Below are 19196 nucleotides of genomic sequence, written 5' to 3'. Positions count from 1 at the left end.
ATATAAACAAGTTATAACTAAAACCATTGACTATAACACAGCTAAAAGGTAACACCGACAACAGTTGCCACTTCTGTAGTATATTTGAGGTTAAGGGACATTTTCTTTGAATAGCTTACACTCCATTTATATAAGCACATAAACACATACACTACATGAACTAACTTTACTTTCAAGATTCAAATCTAATCTCATAAAAAAGAAACAAAAAATCTTACCTTCACGATACTCCAAGGCCAGAACACTTGTGCGTGTGACTTGTGTGAGTGTGAAATATTTACCGGGACGGGAAAAAACAACAAACAACAGCAAAGCAAAACGAAGAAATCGCTAAACACTACGACGACGAAACCTGTCGGCTACAGATTGAACTTTTCCGCCCAGTATCGACAAGTGCTGCATTCTACAGTCAAACTGACAAACTACGTTGTAAACATGTGTTTCTAGTGATTTAAATGTATTTATTGTGTTTTTAACGTCGATATAGAAAACCTAGGTTGGACTACTTGTATGTAATGTTTGACTGTTTATAGTTAACATCACATTCCCATGTAAAAGTTGTTACCAGTTTCTAAATTAAAACTAACTTAATTATATGGTTGAGCGGGCGAAGAGTAAGGTAATGCAAATTACAAATTTCTGCCGAATTCGAAAACGAAATATTTTTTTCAGTAGTAAACATTGAATTACTGTACTTTTTTAAAGTATAGGACTCATAACATTATTCTACCAACAATTTGACTAGAAAAAATGGAGTTTTAATAGAAGTTGAATTAAAAATCTATAAAAAGCAGGTTTTAGCTAGCTCATTTTCAATCCTTAAGAGACCATTTTTATAACAATTCGACATCAAATAAGTGATCACATTGAAATTTTGTACGCTGTTTTGTTATAGTTTTGTAGCATTAAGAAAGAAGCCAAATTTATATGAAATATGGATGACAGAGTTTCCAACTAATCGATTTTCTAAATTTTTTCTGCAACTATCATAATATTTTTACAATTTAAAGTTACAAATTATATACATTTTCTTCGGTGGAACAATTTGTAAACATTTATGTAATTTTTAGTGTTATGTGGAGAAATGTTTTTGTATCTTCTATTCCCATTCCACAAATCCCACATGTTAATATAAGTATAAGACGTACTCAGTTTAAAACTTGGCGATTATTTAAAACTACGAATAGTTAGGAAAAAATTGCAATAATTGAAAATAGTGATTGTTTACAAACATAACAATGCAGTCGATGAATCAATCGAATGCGTATATCGAATCGATGCAAATTTTTAATTGTCATGGTTCTTAAATTGATCAATGAATCAATGCAGACAATTAAATGATTAGATGCCCCAATCCACTCTTGAAAAATATTCCTTTTACAGTATTCTAAACTTTCTAGAACTTTAACACATATTAAACATATTAATAGCAAACGCAGAATCCTTAGAATATACCTAAACCCATTGGACCATAACTCCGAAACTATTAGTTGTAGAAGTGAAGGTGTGAATGTGTTATTTTAATGATCTCTATTACTGAATGTTTAAACAGATAAAAATGAGAGACTGAAAACGTACCGTCTAAAAATTATTACTATTTCCATTCCAAAACCGACGTTTATATAGGAGATTTCAAACCCTGTTTAAGTAACAGTAGTGAACAAGTGAGCTAGAAGTATTGGAGTGTAAAGCTAATTTGCAGTAAGTTACAGATTTTTACCTCTCAAATAACTCCTAAAATTGCTCTACATTGTTATCTTCATAGGTCTTAGGTAAAAATGGATAGAAATGTTTCTTGACGGGTCATATCCAAATAACAAAATAAAAATAAATAAGTGTATTCATACTAACCAAACGATACTTATTTTTTACAATTTGTAAGCAATCTAAAGTTAATTGCAAAATACAAACCTAATAAGCTGGGTGTACGTAAGCCTACACGTCGTACAAATATTTTCTGTTGTGACTGTTTAATTAACTTATGAACATGCCCACCTTTTGGTACGTTAGTTTAAAAGGTAATAATCGGGTTTTAAAATATTTGCAATTGTGACAATTGTACAATTAACATTTCCTCCCTTCTTGATACCACTATACTCCACAATTACCGACGCGATATCAATCAGCGAGCACAGACTCTGATATCAATCGAAACCAACAAGCACGTAATAATATGTAATCGTTGATAAAAACCTTTTACGCAAGGGTAGACAAATATTTTGTAAGTCAACTTAATTTTAATTTCAAGTTCTGTATGTTATTTTTCTTATACTATAATAAATGGGTACACTAAATGTGTCTAATCCCCCCAAAACAGTACACAAAACTGAACATGATTATAATTAACTGTTAACATTGACACACACGCCTACCTAGTAAGGATGAGCCGTTTGAAGAGCGGGTTGGTACGTTGTGGTAGCGACATTGTGAGCTTAGAGAACACCGGGAATACCCGCAGTTATATACAGTCTCACCGCGCAACACCTTAACCTAGGGTTAGACAAGATCTGCAAAATTGACATAACAATAGCGGATTGTGTGGCTGATACATACGTTGACAATGGAGAGTGAAGCACCTCGTCCAAGCCAGGGGGGAGTGGAGAGGGCGCGGGGCCCGAGAGGGTGATGGAGAGTCTAGGAGCGCGAGGTCGACGGGTGGAGCCCCCGGAGTCCTCAGGAAGGACCGCATGGGGCGGCAAAGGCTGGGGCTTCGGACACGTGGCGGTTTTTATCAGACGACGGAAAAGCACCTTCTGGAGGTGCCGGGAGTTGACGAAGGGTTCCGTGGTAGCGTATCAGTAGACAGAGGAGCGACTCATCCGTGAGGAGTTGCTGAGGTGAACAACTCTTCGAAGAGTCTTAAGGATCAACAAGTGGAAGAGCGACTCATCATTGAGGAGTAGCTGAGGTGAACAACTCTTCCGAGAGTCCTTATTGTTGATCGACGAGAACGAAACTGTCTGAAGCTAAAGACTCATCCGTTAGGAATAACTGGGGTGAACAACTCTTCAAAGAGTTCTTAGTGTGGGTAAGGAGTTCAAAACTGTAGCTTCAAAGTTCCGTGGTGAAGGATCAACAAGTAGAAGATAGACTCATCAGTAAGGAGTAGCTGTGGTGAACAATTCTTCCAAGAGTCACAAGCCGAGATGTTCGCAGAAACCGTAGGTTCAAGATTCAGTGGTAGAGAAGATCAACTCATCAGTGAGGGGTAACTGATGTTAGTAAATCTTTGAGTACAAGATGTGAAATTGTGCAGAAACTATAACTTCATCGTCAAAGGATCGCAAAGCAGTTGACATTCGCGAGGAGTAGCTCCGGTGAACAAATCTTTTTAAGAGTCCTTACAAGTGTGGGTAAGAAGTTCAATGAACATGTAACTTGAACTTCGAAACAAAAAACTTCACTCTAAATCACGCACTGCAATTTTATCACAGGTATCACCAACTGTACTGTAAAATATAAAATTCTTAATCCAAAGCCACTCGGTAAAAGTCAACCAGTTGAAGATTTGTGGAAGTAACTGTAACACTGACCTAACATCCGGACGCGACTCGGCTACTTTTGGCACTGGCACTGACCCTTCGTTATATTTAGTGCCACAAAAGTACGTGATGCCCGTGGCAGTGACAAACAGTGTTGCCAATCAACAACGTGTTGTGATCAATGCTGCCAATCAAAAATCATCATTGATGACACCGCACTTGTACCGATGCACTTGATTACCACGAACTTAACTCAGCTGAGATCGACTTTCAAATAAGTTTGGTTTTGTGTACGAAACAGCTTTTATCCGGACAGTGAACGATATCTGTCTAACCTCTGGCCTTATGTAGTTACTTTTGATAAGATAACGGTGGCCTTATTCCGAAAAGAAAAATCGCTTTACCGTGTAACAGATAGTTATAAAATGCTTATTTATAATGTATGTCTTTGAAGTTATTACTAAAACATGTTATTATGGAGTTTGAACGTGTTGCTGAAAACATTTAAATAATTTTCAGATCCAATGGTATTGTATAAAGAAACGTTTAATACAAGTAGGGTTGCAATCACACTTTTATATCAAAAGTACACCTGCATTGTATGTTCAAAATGCAATTTACCTTAATATTGCATGTCCATATAATACACGTTTTAAGAGCTATAGGTTTTTTACAGTTCCAGTCTCTTAAATTACACTTAAGATAATAACAGTATTCACGCAGAAAGATGTATGCAATTTTAGATATTATTAATCCCGTTAATAAATTGCTGGCTCTCTTTTATTAACAATGTTTTCTCTTCTTTACCAAATCCTCGGATTTGTTTTATTTCACAGTTAAAATATTTTTTCTACAAATAGATTTAAACAGCTCGTACAACTATTTATGCTTATAATTAGTTGTAACACGAAATAACGAAGATAGATTTATCTATGAGGAAACTGAGATGATAAAATAACATGGTACTGTATTTCAAACATTCAGTTTGATAACAAACTGATGTTTTATATATGGAGTAACTCTTAACTCTCTAGTTTAGTGCTCGTTTTAAAATGTCAACGCTGATTCCAATTACATTTTGGAGTTGTATAAAGGTGTGACGAATGAATGCGAGCTTAATAATTATTATATGAGCTTCACAATCTTGTTATGTTGCGACGAAATGAACAACAACCAATCAAAAGCTTGCGTTTCACATTATGCTCCGGTGAAGTAGCTTAAACAAATGCATATCCCTTACCGTTGAAAATTTTGTTGTACACCGTTGAGTAACATTACTGAATCAGAAGAGTGCGTGTAGACTTACCATCCTATTGTCAATAATGATATTTATTGGTAAGGTTTAAGTGCACTAATAGCATTTAAATGTTTCTCATTTATTCGTAGGTATATTTTATGACAATCCATTCACTAAGGCGGTTAAGGGTAAGCCTGGGTTCCCCCGCCAATTTTAAACTTATTATATCAGCTGATCGGCTACCTGCTGTTATTTCATAGTTATGGTGGAGTGGAGGGAATGAAATCACTTTCCCTGAAACCCCCTAAATTTTGTGAACGGAATATAGTTATTTATTTTTTTGTTATAAAAACCAAAGGGTAAAATAAGTAGGATGGTAAAATACAAATTCCAAAACCTACTCTAAAATAAGAGCGGATTATTTTGTGAGGGCATAAATCGTACCCTAAATGAAACCTACAAAACAGGCCTCTGATTTCACAATAGGGTGCACTAGCGTTCTACCTATTTTAACCATGGTATTTTAACCATTGACATAAAATGTTGGTAAACTGATCTGTTGACAAAATATCTCGTCAACAAAGCAATTTATTGTATTAATCCATGCAATTTAAAATGATAGTAAACCTACTTCTTGACAAAGTGACATGTCGACAAAGTGGTTTCTCGTACTAATTTTAACATGTCGGTCAACAAGGCTGTCGACAAAGTGACATGTCGGTCAAATGGTAGTCCTACAATTGGATGCGTAAAGCTGTATTCCATATACTGTAAAAAGATGATTAAATATTAAAAATCGCAGAGTTTAACAAATATACTCCTCAGTTGACATGATTGTTTACATAGAGTTCAACAAACACCAGATCACCTTGCAACAACCCAGTGAAGCCGCCACAAAAAGTCGCCAGGGTCAGGTTTATCAGACCTTGGGTTGGTCAAATCATAACTACTGCACGCTTTTTCTAGCGCTTCCGTCATAGGGCAAAAACCGACACAATTCTCTTATGGAGCAAGTGGAGTTTTTCCTAGTAGATTAGGTTAATTGCAAAGTTTGTTTTGACTGTGATAAACTTTAAGTTTCATAATTATCTATACTGAAGTAAAACGTTGTCTGCTTGTATATAGTCTTCCTATCACAAAAAACTTAACTAATTACGACATTTGAAAAGAAGATAGACCGTATATCGAGGGGGTGCTTATAATGACATTGATTAATTTGATCCTGTTTCACTTTGGCCTTCAAAATCTCGAGGTAAATAAATATTCGCTGTACCGTAGGAATTAACGGGTTTTCACGAAGAAAAATCAATGTCGATACTTTTCAAAGATACTTGTGATTTTAACATGGGAATTGTATGTAAAATTTTCTCCATAGTTAAATATTTTACACTTTAACAGCTGTTTAAGACAAATTAAATTGGATATTCGAAACAGCTGATCCAGCTGAGCTGATTATTGGCAAAACCAGTGATTGTAGAAAAATTTCAGGTTATTTTCAATCTATGATTTATTAAAAATATTTTATTTCACATTCAAACAATGTGTAGAGTTCTGGCACAATGTCTATACAATGGTAATTATAGTACATTATCTCAGTGTTCGGGTCAATTCTTGTCTCTGATTCGCGGAGGGCGATTGAACTCGCAAGGTCTTCTTTAACTTAAATGATTTATTGCTTATCGTAATGGTATTTTAACACTTGTCAAACTAAAGCCTGTAAACACATTAACTGGAATGTGCCGGATTTTATTGGTATTTCGAATGTTTTGGTTTTCTGTATTTAAATTGATTCGTGTATAAACAACACCCACAAACTAAAAACAGTAGATTAGATCAATTTATTATGAAATATGAGTAAAAACTATGTACAGACGGTCAAATAGCTAGAGTAGAATACTACTGTTTTTCACAATGCTCGTAACCTAATTATTTCTGTTATTTTCATACGAAAAATCAATTAACTGGTAAAGTTGTTTGAATTTTACATATAAAAGTTACTAATCGTTTCTATTTATTTTAATCAACGTCCAATGACAATGTTGTTTAAAGTTTCAATTATAATTAAATTTCAATATTTCAAAATATTTAATGTTATTACTTTAAAAGTTACTGCATAAATTGTATAACTAAAAAACTATTTAATTATTAATTCTCATACTAGTTAGTTTAAAAAATCAGATGGAATCCAATCAGACTTTTCCCAAAATAATTTGTTACCTTCTTAAAAAAAAACGTTTAAACACATTGTGTGCAAAGATGTGTCTAAAATTCTGCCAAGGTTTCTTTTTTGTTCACAAACAGTGTTGCAAATTCATCTTTTTTTCTTTTTTATTACGTTTATATTCTGTGTAAAAAATAAATACAGTCTACTGTTTCAAACAAACAAAACTACATTCATAAATTTCAGCAATTGAGCTAATTGGTTCTTAAATACAACTTTACTAAAATTTCATGATAGTAATATCTTACTATGTTAAAGCGGTGGAAGTCGTTATCCAACCATTGGAGTAGTAATGATAATGAATACAAACAACATTATCACATTTTGGACTTTGTTAAACTTATTGATTAAATTATAAAACTTTAACTTGTATACTCCTCAACTTGTTATTTAACGAGATTCCAATCATCAACAAAATTGGTACACTGTAAACATTCAGAATTCAATTGGTGGTTATTTTTAGCGCAAAATACATGAACAGTTCTTATTTATTTTTTTTACATGGTTTGATGGACTTATAAGACATCCAGTAGTGATGACGTATTCACCTATCGCCCCTTAAAATATGCTGACATTAAAATCAAATAGTAAGCTTTTACAGTAATATCTTGGGGTGAATAAAGTATACAACAACTTTACTAACTACGCCAAAATCTGAAATACCCCTGCTGCAGCAAACCTGCTGACTAAGCGAATTTCAATTTGTCTTGTTAGATTTTCAATAACAGGTTTATCGAGTACTTAGGTTTTCTGCTACGGGAAAGAAACAAGTATTTTCTACGATATGTCACTATTATATGAATAAATAAATAGATTTGTTGATTTTTATCAACATCTATACATAAACGAGCATACTAAAATAGTTTTAATTGTCTTTTTAAGAATTAGTTCATTTATAATTACATATTAATAATAATTAATAGCATGGTAATTTAAAATGTACAGATTTTGTTTTAACTTTGTCCGTAACCTTTAATTGTACAACAACGCTTCAACATATTAAAATATTTGTTTTTTATGATGGCCGCAATAAAAATTGAGCATTTCCATTTTTTAGGGTGAAAATTGAAAAAAAAAATATTTTTGACTTTCCGTTTCACCTTGTTCCTATGACCCCATCTTGCTGGTTCAAGAACTAAACCAAGTTTTAGTTGCATTTAGATCCATTGTGTGGTATTGTATTGTAGGTGTAACTTTATTTAATCCATTGTTTGTTGTGTATAGTACTAGGGGTAGGGGGGCAGGGGGGGGCAATAGTGTCAATGTCAGTTATTCTAAGACCACGGTCAACTTTGTGTTTGTTTGCTGCATCACAGTGCAAAGTGTAAACTTAGGGGGCTCATTGCTTGAAATTACAAAGGGAAATATTGATTTGTATTGCGAGAATCAACATTTATTTATCACTAGCTGCTTTACCTGTGCTTCGCAACGGGAAGATGTACTATACCAATTTGGAGGCCTTTTGTTTTTAATTCGAATAAATAGTTCGAATTTAAAAACAAAAGACCTTCAAATTTGTACAAAAAACTATAACCTACATGTAATTGTCCTATTGTTTACATTCAAATATTATTTCCATAATCAACGACATAGTTTAAGTTACACTAGTAGTTTTCTACCACATAGCTGTGTAAAATATTATATTTAATTTCTTTGGACCCGCTGTCTGAAATTGTGAAATGAGCATTTGACAGTTCTGATTGTTTACATTTAAAGGTTGACGCAAAGGTAAACATTATGAATTTTCTCATACTTCCATGGAGACCAATTAATATTTACTTTTGAAAACCTCACCTCAAAACTTTGAACGTCCAAGGGGTGTAGCCCGAGAGGAACTCTGGGAAGTGAATATGCCTATGACATTCCTAGATATGTGGACAATCTTCGTGCTTAATTTTTGCTGCATTGGTTTAGTATTTTAGTCGTGGTTAGCTGCACAGACAGACAGACAGACACAACCTCAATTTTATATTCTTGTCATCTGAAACTTTTTGGAATGCCTGGATAAATAATCCCAATGGCGAGAGTATAGTTTACTCTTACTTTACATGCATCATGAATAACTCAGTTTACTGAATGTAATTTATAATCTTCAAAAAGGAAACAAACTTGTTGTATGATAAACTTACATGTTATATATGTTACATGTTATATTTATGTTTTATATACATGTCACCAATAAGCAATTGTAGCAATTGTTTGTAGTTTAAAATTGTTAATTTGTGAAGAAACTGAAAAAGCACAGCCGTAGTAAAACTCTTGTGAATTGCTTACACGATTTCGTTAGAATATTATTTTATCAAATTCAGAAAAGATTATATGTTTTACAAAAAGTCGTATTTTAAGTTTGGTGTTAAGAAAAAACATTGTTGTATTCGACATGCATCAATTATTGACATAACCGTACACTCTTTATGTTCAATTATTAATCTAAGTCGTGTTTATTCTGAACTGGACACAGTACATGGGAATGTTATGTCTACTTGTTTCAAAAGTCAAAGCTTACAGTAAACAAAATAATTAACGCAAGTTTAATTCGTACTCTTCCGGCAATAGGCATCACCGCTGGGGTTTCCTGCTCCAGAGATATAATTACATTTGTTGCTCCAGAACACTGTGAGAGTTTCGTTCGCCTATGACGTCACTAGTACGTGAGACTATGTTATCAGTAGAGTTCAAGGTCGGCCAGTCTTATCAGGGCAAGTGGCAGAACGCGGTGGTAGCTCCTCTCCTTCATCCCGCCTACAGTTTATCACACTGTCACCGTTGATAGTGATAGTCACAATTAATTATTGTAAATTGTTAATTGATAGTCAGTATAGTTCATATTTGAGTTAAAATACGGGTACGTGGCGTCCCCATCTCAATTGATAATTAATTTTATTATTAACACGGCAATAGATCCACTCCAATAGATCCGCGGCCTTGGAGAGGTTATGCCTAATTGTCGTCCCACACGTCAAGTTTGGTCCTCTCCTGTACCCGGATGACCAGTGGCCACTGTGACTCATGTGTTACCGGGTCACTTTCCCCAGCGAGAGTAGGTGTTACATCCTCCTGCTGTCAACTGGTGTAACACGTCATGTTTTATGATCCACACCGTTTCTGTTCTAATATCCGTGGATACAAAATATCATCTCGCCACAAATTTGATCCGGCTTGTGCATTGAAAACAATGTACAAAAATTATTCAGTGATTTGTTACCTCCTCACGGGACCCGTTGGGGAGAAAAAATCTTACAGTAAACATAGGTTGATATGCATATCAAATTAAAAGTATTTGTTAGTAAAATACAGTGCCGCAAATTTTATCTCAAGAGAACAACTGAGTAAAAAAATAGCAGCCGTTCAAAAAGGTCTCCAATTTGCAATTTTAAATCTTTCTGTACGGCTCCCAATTTTGACTCAAGTGCTTTCTTGAGTTCACATTTGTGGCATTTGAATAACAACGACTTTTAATTTTATGTGAATATCAACCTATATTTAAGATTTTCTTCTTACTCCTAGTGGGCCGTCCCCATTATAGCGTATTTACTGAACTGTGTGGTTTCTATGCCCTGCATCTTTCTTCCAAGTTGTGCACTTACCTTTATTATTTTTTTAATGGTAATTAACTTTCCTGGGAAAAATGCACAACCTAACTTTTAGGTAACACCTCTGTTCTGACCTTACCTAACCTAATCTAACCTAACATAGCATAACCTAACCTAACGTAACCTAACCCAACCTAAAATAACCTCTAAACAGGATTTGGATTTGTAGATCATTATAATATTCCAACCTGATAAATGGATTAACATTTTGGTAGATTATTTACTTGGATAAATTATAAACCTTATATAAGCAGAAAACAAAGTTTTCTGCAAAGTTGAAAACGGTAAAACCAGGTGTGTGGAAAGTATAGTTTACACATTCCGTGACAGGCGACGGAGATTTCGTGATCAATCTTGCTTGTGTAGTAATAAACAGTGACACATCCTTCAGCGAGTGGCAGGGCAGCTCTTGTATTGTGCTACCACAATACAATGCATGGTATTTCACACCGCAATACAGCAATACTGTGGCGCCACTGTATTGTAGTGAATCATATCAATGAAACTCATTCTTCTTTACGTAATACGCAATCACATGGTTTACAACGGAGTTACTGTTATAGTTATCAACGATGTCTCATTCACTAGTGAGTAACATTGATTGACGTTTCTCTAGTGACGTGTTTTCACTGTTTGAATGACGGTTTAGTTTACCTCTTGTATTCATTAAGGTTTTGTTTTTTATGTTTTTTTTTAAATACAGGGCTCCCCCAGACTTTACAGACTGTTTAAGAAATAATTTCAGTACCAAAGACGAACGAAAATATGACATTAAAAATGTCAAAAACTTAAAAGTACCGGTGCAGCCATTTTGTTAACAACTTTTTTTTATTATTTTAAATCAGATTTTTTTCGTGAATTGATTTAGTACATACTGTAGATAAATTAACAACGCAAAAATATGTAGTGGTAGCTGACTTGCAAGTCCTAACTTCGCCTCTTAAATAAAGACATTTTTCATTTCACTTCAAATAAACTTTTTTTAAATTTTTAGTTTCAAATGGTGGCCATTTGAAACGTTGAAACTTAAATAAAACAAACAACTTCATGGGTAAACAAAACTAATGTAAGAATGTTTTATTTAAATACGAGTTGTATTACGATTCTAACGGTACAATTTTTTTTTATGTAATTTTTCTGAGTGAGAAGCTATGATTGATTAATGATGATTATTTTCGAAACGTGTTGTTGTTAATATTAAAATGGACTATCCCACTATTCGTGCTATAAATGAAAAATTGTTTGTCAACAAGGAAAACCTATTTATAAAACTTAACTTATCTTTATAAAACTAGGTTACTTCCATAGTTGCAACAAATCACGTATCAAGAGGCTTCTGCTGGCATTTTTGTTGGGTTGTTGTTTTTCACAAAAATTAATTGATCATAGGTATAACACGTCATTCAAAAAACTTGTAGCTTTTAATTAGCTTCTATTAGTTTATAATCCTCATGTCTTTAAACCCAATTGACAATTTTACGTATTTGTGAGATAACTGTTCTAGTCTTTTCGTATTTTAGCTCGTCATCATTAATTTATAAACAAATTGCTTTGCTAATGACAAATAAATGGTAAGTGGTTACAGAATGACTTGCATAACGACTTATTTGTAGGTTAACATGCCTATTACATTATAGATACAAATATATTTTTAAAACTTTACATTTTCATTAAGGTCTTTCCTATCAGAACTTTTAAGTTTATGGAGTACATGTGTAGCTTTCCATTGGTTTTCAAAGGAGTATTGGCAACTGGGATAAAATATAATTATGACTCTAGGTCCCTTTTTAAGAGGATCGACTGTGTATCTTGTATCCAAATGTGTCCAATAAAAAAAAATAATAATAACTACAAATCTTCTATTTTTTTTTAGGTAAATATCAGGTTATAACAGAATCCAAAAGTCAGTGATACGTGACCAAAAATTCCAAGCGTTTTTATAAATAGATTTTCCTTACTACAGTATACTATTTTTCTTACTATATAGTGGAATTTAAACTGCACACCACAATTCACCTTTTACCATTTACTTACAATCAGTTAGTAGTCGCGTTTTATACTACAGTATGCTCGTATAGTATAGCAACCAATGTAGGTAGGTTAGTATTAATTATTCAATAATATCCCATTGTTTATTCTCCTGAACCGGGCGACCTTGTACTTGTACTGCGCTTGCAATACAAATTGCCAGCGTACCAGATAAAGACGACGTGTCTAAACTAGATTACGTTCTGATATACGGTAGAACATTAAGGAAAACAATAGTCTGTTAGATGTTGAGTAAGATTGTTCTATTCAACATTATCATTCAAGTCTTCGAGACGGTGACAAACAGTTAGTTGTGTGCATAAAGCAAACTATTAACGTAGGTTAGAGATGATATGTGTAGCTTTTTACTTTAAATCAGCTGATTGGTAGCTTTTTACTTGAAATCAGCTGATTGGTAGCTTTTTACTTCAAATCAGCTGATTGGTAGCTTTTTACTTCAAATCAGCTGATTGTTGGAGAGCGCCATTAATTTAAGACATAATATTATATGGTCAAGAACAGCTAGGTTAAGTACCGGTATCGAAACACCAAAAAGCCACTGATTCTTTTCAGAATGAAATCGGATATCTAAATTAATTATGTGAGCAAAATAATTTCCCAACCACCCAGGTATCTGATTCAAACGTTTTGGGTTTTATACGTTGTCAAAATAATAACCAACAGGACAGCAAACATATATTGAATATGATTTGTAACTATAAAAAACGATAAAACGATTTTCAGCTGAAGTAAGCCGAAAAAGCTCATCATAATCCATCGTCGTCTTCATCATTAAATAAATAATTTCATTAGACATCATACGAATGAAAAACGATGGATCAAAAACTGACACAACTAACAGACACGACGAAAATGGTTTAATTTGGACGTAAACTATTTTGAATTTTTTAAATTATTAATTTGTTTGAGTAGATCTAGAGTTAAAATATCCTTTGCTTTATAGTAACAATTTCTTCAAGAACGGAAAGATGCGACGGGAATTAACGATAAATTATAACATAATTAATTGCCGCTCTTATTATTTGCCGCGTGAAATTCTGTGTTAGCCATGGTGTTAGCACATGTTTGTAAGTTCGAAACAATTGTAGATACAAATTAGGAAACAATGTAAGGATAATATTCTATTTATTATGGTCACATAGCAGAAAAAATATAAAATATTACGGTATGAAATCCTACACCACGGACACACCGTAATATATGGAAAAATAAATATCTGTTCTTTTAGGGTTTCTATTATATTATTAAATTAATAAGGTCAAATTCGCGGTCATCATTTAAGACAATTAACCAAATACTCGCCTCCAGGTTAAAGTTCGTTCGCTACGCTCACTCACCTTTTGATTGCAAATTAGCTGTTGTCATAAATAAAAAAAAACAATAGTGCTGCACCCTGTTGGTAATCCTTGTAACTTTAATGCTATTGAACATCATAGAACAGAACCAACTTGTTTAATTGAAACAGCTGATAAGATTCATTAATCCCTTTTAAATATGAAAAATCATAAGGTTAACATGGGAAACTCCAAAGCCACTGGGGCGGAGCCCGAGGGTCCGATCAGAATAAAAACAACTTAGTTTTCCTATTTAATACCTAAAGAATCGGTGTGCCAAATTTCAGCCTCCTAGGTAAATGGGAAGTGGGAGAATTAGTGATGAGTGAGTGAGTGAGTGTGTCAGTGAGGGCTTTGCCTTTTATAAGTATAGATTTATATAGAAAGCTACAGACGAAGACGAATGAGTAACTATTTCACACAGCAGATCTAAAAAACACATTATTCTCTTGCGCGCTCTACCCGTTGCGAAGCGAGTATTCAAACAGATTATAGAAGCAAACGTGGTATAAGTTTTACATTTACATAATCAAATATTTAGCTTGATTTAGAATAATTTTCTATTTGCCCAGTAGTGGGTGTGTGTGTGAGTAATGAATCATAAGATTTTATCGTTTCGCACTAATCCACATGACGTCAGAGGTGTTATATCTTCGAATCTAAAATTTAAAAATAACTTTTCTGTGTCAGATCGGCCAAGGGGTTTAAAGTACTCGGTTTATCTCATGCGATAAACCTTCGACCATTGCCTTCTAGCCAATTTGTTTTTTAAGCTAATTCGGTCGTTAAGGAAATATGGGATGGTAAATATATTTTGGGTCAAAATCATTAAATATAAAGCTTTTAGAAAACTTGTGAAAGCGTTGAGAGAATTACGAATACGGTACGGATTATTCTAAACTTAATAGAATAAGGGTTTTCCATGTTACATCCCTTTTTCAGCTGTCCTCCAACTGAGTTTTACCATTGAGTTGGCATTTTAAAGTTTAAGACCTAGCGGATATGCGAATAGTAACTAAATACCCCCGCCGCAGCAAACCTGCCGACTAAGTGAATTTCCAGTCGCTTGAATTGATTTTCAATTAAATGTATTTAATTAACATTAGGTTTTATGCGTACATAGGCTTGTTGCTACAGGTAGGGTAAAAAAGTGTGTTTTTTTAGTAAAAATATTAATAACTTAGTATAAAATGAAGAAATTTACCAAGTTTGATCAAAATATATCGATAAACAAGCAAACTACCACATTTTAAAATATTTTCCATAAGAATAACATCCCATGCTACGGTAATAACTACTTCCCTATAGGGAAATTCACTAAAAAAGGTACTGTAATTTCCTTTAGGGCTTCACCCCCTTGCGATTGATTTATTTCTATAGTTCACATTCAAAGATTCGATTATGCTGACCAAATATAAAATTTTAAATGTGAATTGTACTGCTGATAGCTTAGTTGAATGTTTACAGTGATATTATAAACAAGAGACAAACCAGTTTACACAAATGGATTTAAATTAGGGCTATTTCTTGACGACTTTAACTTAATTTAACAACAACCCTACTATTTTTTTTTTTTTTTTTTTTTTTTACTTTTACAAAATAGTTTGGAGAGAAATTTTAATTCCTTAGGGTAAAAAATGGGAAACCTAATTTTGCCCTATCAAACCCCCTTTAAAACACTTTTCCCATAGTCCTATCATACAGCAAAAATATATTCTAATCTACAACAACATTAAAAAATAAACTATAATTTTAACTCCAAGTAGACTAACCTGACAAGGTACAACAGGAGGTGTTTAGGTGGTACGTAGGTACCCGGAGGCTCGTCCCCCAGGCCCATCTCCACACTCCTGGCCTGCAGACGACGCTTGGCCGCCGGTGACGTCATCAGACTGGCCTGGGCCAGCCGCTCGGCCAGCGCCAGGGAGTCTTTGATGGTGGCCAGGTTGAGGTTGTAGAGGGTGACATCGTCGTCATCCTGCGGTGTTGGTGTTGTCGCGGGTGGTGTTTCTTGGTCCATAGTCGCGGCACTACTGACTGCGGCGGCCCTCGCCTGGACCGCGACCTTCCCACAAGGTGAAGACCGCCTCTGTGACTCACTGATAACGCTCCGTGATGATAACGAGGCTTCCGGGGTTGTGCGAGGGTGTGACATTCTGGTAGGGTCAGTAGGGTTGTGGTAGATTAAATAAATTTAGAGAATGGCACATTCAAAGAGTTTACACTGACTGCCAAGTTGATGATAAGGACGTTTCCTGAGGTTGGGCGAGGGTGTACATTCTGGTAGAGTCAGTAGGTTTGTGGTAGATTAAATAAATTTAGAGAAAGGCACGTTAGCAAAGTTTACACCCAATTTGATGAGTACTGCCATTTTGATCGGGACGTTTCCTGAGGTTGGGCGAGGGTGTACATTCTGGTAGGGTCAGTAGGTTTGTGGTAGATTAAATAAATTTAGAGAAAGGCACGTTAGCAAAGTTTACACCCAATTTGATGAGTACTGCCATTTTGATCGGGACGTTTCCTGAGGTTGGGCGAGGGTGTACATTCTGGTAGGGTCAGTAGGTTTGTGGTAGATTAAATAAATTTAGAGAAAGGCACGTTAGCAAAGTTTACACCCAATTTGATGAGTACTGCCATTTTGATCGGGACGTTTCCTGAGGTTGGGCGAGGGTGTACATTCTGGTAGGGTCAGTAGGTTTGTGGTAGATTAAATAAATTTAGAGAAAGGCACGTTAGCAAAGTTTACACCCAATTTGATGAGTACTGCCATTTTGATCGGGACGTTTCCTGAGGTTGGGCGAGGGTGTACATTCTGGTAGGGTCAGTAGGTTTGTGGTAGATTAAATAAATTTAGAGAAAGGCACGTTAGCAAAGTTTACACCCAATTTGATGAGTACTGCCATTTTGATCGGGACGTTTCCTGAGGTTGGGCGAGGGTGTACATTCTGGTAGGGTCAGTAGGTTTGTGGTAGATTAAATAAATTTAGAGAAAGGCACGTTAGCAAAGTTTACACCCAATTTGATGAGTACTGCCATTTTGATTGGGACGTTTCCTGAGGTTGGGCGAGGGTGTACATTCTGGTAGGGTCAGTAGGTTTGTGGTAGATTAAATAAATTTAGAGAAAGGCACGTTAGCAAAGTTTACACCCAATTTGATGAGTACTGCCATTTTGATCGGGACGTTTCCTGAGGTTGGGCGAGGGTGTACATTCTGGTAGGGTCAGTAGGTTTGTGGTAGATTAAATAAATTTAGAGAAAGGCACGTTAGCAAAGTTTACACCCAATTTGATGAGTACTGCCATTTTGATCGGGACGTTTCCTGAGGTTGGGCGAGGGTGTACATTCTGGTAGGGTCAGTAGGTTTGTGGTAGATTAAATAAATTTAGAGAAAGGCACGTTAGCAAAGTTTACACCCAATTTGATGAGTACTGCCATTTTGATCGGGACGTTTCCTGAGGTTGGGCGAGGGTGTACATTCTGGTAGGGTCAGTAGGTTTGTGGTTGATTAAACAAATTTAGAGAAAGGCACATTAACAAAGTTTACACTTAATTTGATGAATTCTGCCATTGTAAGGATGTTTCCTGGGGTTGGGCGAGGGTGTGATGTGGTTTGTGAAACATTATTGTGGTTTCAATTTGGTTTGTCTGATATTTTGTTCTAATTTAGACAACAGTGCATTGGAATATAATTACAACGCTACCGGTACTATCATCGTGATGGATAAGGATTTTGCTGAAGGGTTGAGGGTTTAACATGTTTGTGGCACATTCTTGTGGTTTAACTAGGTTTGTAAGATAATAGGCCTATAGATAGATTTAGGGAACAGTACATTGAAATAAAATTACAAAGCCACTTCCATTGATAAGTATTTGTATAGGGGTTGAATGAGGGTTTCGCATAATTTGTGACACATTCTTTTAGTGTAACTAGTTTGTTGAGGGGGTAAAGTGAAATTTGTATTCCTAGAGTTGTTATCTTTCCTTCACATCCCAGGACGCTAGGATCTTGTCCAGAACCTTTTTACGCATTACTTAGGACTAGAACCAAGAGGGACGTGGTATCATGGGATAGCAAAAGCCATTGCTAATTGACGGGATTTAAACCTGGGACCTTCACGGGAAAGACTCACATGGAATTTGTCCCTTTGGAAACGTCGTCCTCTAATTTATACGAAAATAGTTCTGATAAAAAATAACATATTATTATATACTTTTTCGATTTAATTTTTGTTTATTTTCGCGTTAGAGTGTGCATTTTACAATGAGTACCCCACTGATATTTAAACGACTTGGGGTCTAAAATATTTGATTTATTGAATTTTATCGCTAAGCATAACTTCTCTGATGCCATTTACATTTTTACTTTCTTAGAAAATTTTTTAGTATTCTTTGGTTTTTAAATTACCTACAGTTGATAGTCGCAATAGAACTAATCTTACAAATTTAATTGACTAAAATGTTTAAATATTTATTATAGAATTTGACAACCTTTTCCATCTTAACACTGTACCCAGTTATAGGATAAAGATTTTTGATTTATGTATGTAGCTAAAATGAAGCTCCAACGGATCAGATGGCTTCGATGTCAATATTTACTAAATCCTAATTGCAAAATGTTTTTACGAAGCTTAATTAAATGCACAATTTACTGGGAACAATAGCAACTTGTTACATCCATCATTAAACCATCTAAATATAAGACGGGAACTACTATGTGTAACTTTAAAAAGAAGTACAAACCAAGAGTACAAAAAGCTCACTACTTAGTTTTGTTCGGTTAAAATACTAGAGTGCGGGAAAATGAGTGCGACAAAGTGAAATGAGTGTGGAAAGTAAGTAAATGCAGGAATCAGCTACTTTGCGTGCTATCAGTGCAATAAAGCCCGCAGTGTCAGGTAACTAAAGAAAAAAAATATTTTCCCCCGAAATATAAAATTAAATTTACATCTGGTGCCTACACGACATGTCGCTGGCGCAGACCCAACAACTCCCACCTTGGTCATACACCGACAGAGACAAATGGGTGAGATCCTTCCTGTTCCGTAAACCACTAAACAGCTGTAGTTGTCATTGTCTGGCTCATGTTTCTGCAAATCTCTCCGTTGGCAACAAAACTGTCTGGGTACTTTTATTGGAGCCTTGAACAATATGGGTAGCCGAGTGGTTATAGGACAATAAAGGCCGCCAGTTTCCCTTTGGGAAAAGTCAATAGCTTTTTGATTTATATTTGACATTTGATTGATTTTACTATTTTAAAGTCAAGATTTTAGGTTAATTTTA

At 34.8% G+C, this 19196-nt stretch overlaps 1 protein-coding gene across 3 annotated transcripts in view; it reads right to left on the bottom strand.

Moving 5' to 3' along the window:
- Window positions 1-15937, bottom strand: part of LOC128994633 (nocturnin) — a 44396-nt gene extending 28459 nt beyond the window's left edge. Inside the window, exon 1 of one of the 3 annotated variants that reach the window (XM_054419309.1) lies at window positions 15689-15937. In XM_054419309.1, the coding sequence (XP_054275284.1) occupies window positions 15689-15936 (248 nt within the window). In that variant the 5' untranslated portion in view covers window position 15937. Of the gene's footprint in view, window positions 1-218; window positions 309-2553; window positions 3548-15688 lie in introns of those variants that run through there. The other 2 variants (XM_054419312.1, XM_054419313.1) reach the window with 2 other exon arrangements.
- Between the last annotated feature and the right edge of the window lie 3259 nt (window positions 15938-19196).

Source organism: Macrosteles quadrilineatus, unplaced genomic scaffold (genome assembly GCF_028750875.1).
Source record: "Macrosteles quadrilineatus isolate MER2022 unplaced genomic scaffold, UCM_ALF_1.0 Scaffold_5__1_contigs__length_97177068, whole genome shotgun sequence".
Taxonomy (NCBI): domain Eukaryota; kingdom Metazoa; phylum Arthropoda; class Insecta; order Hemiptera; family Cicadellidae; genus Macrosteles; species Macrosteles quadrilineatus.
This window is presented reverse-complemented; position numbering and strand designations above follow the sequence as displayed.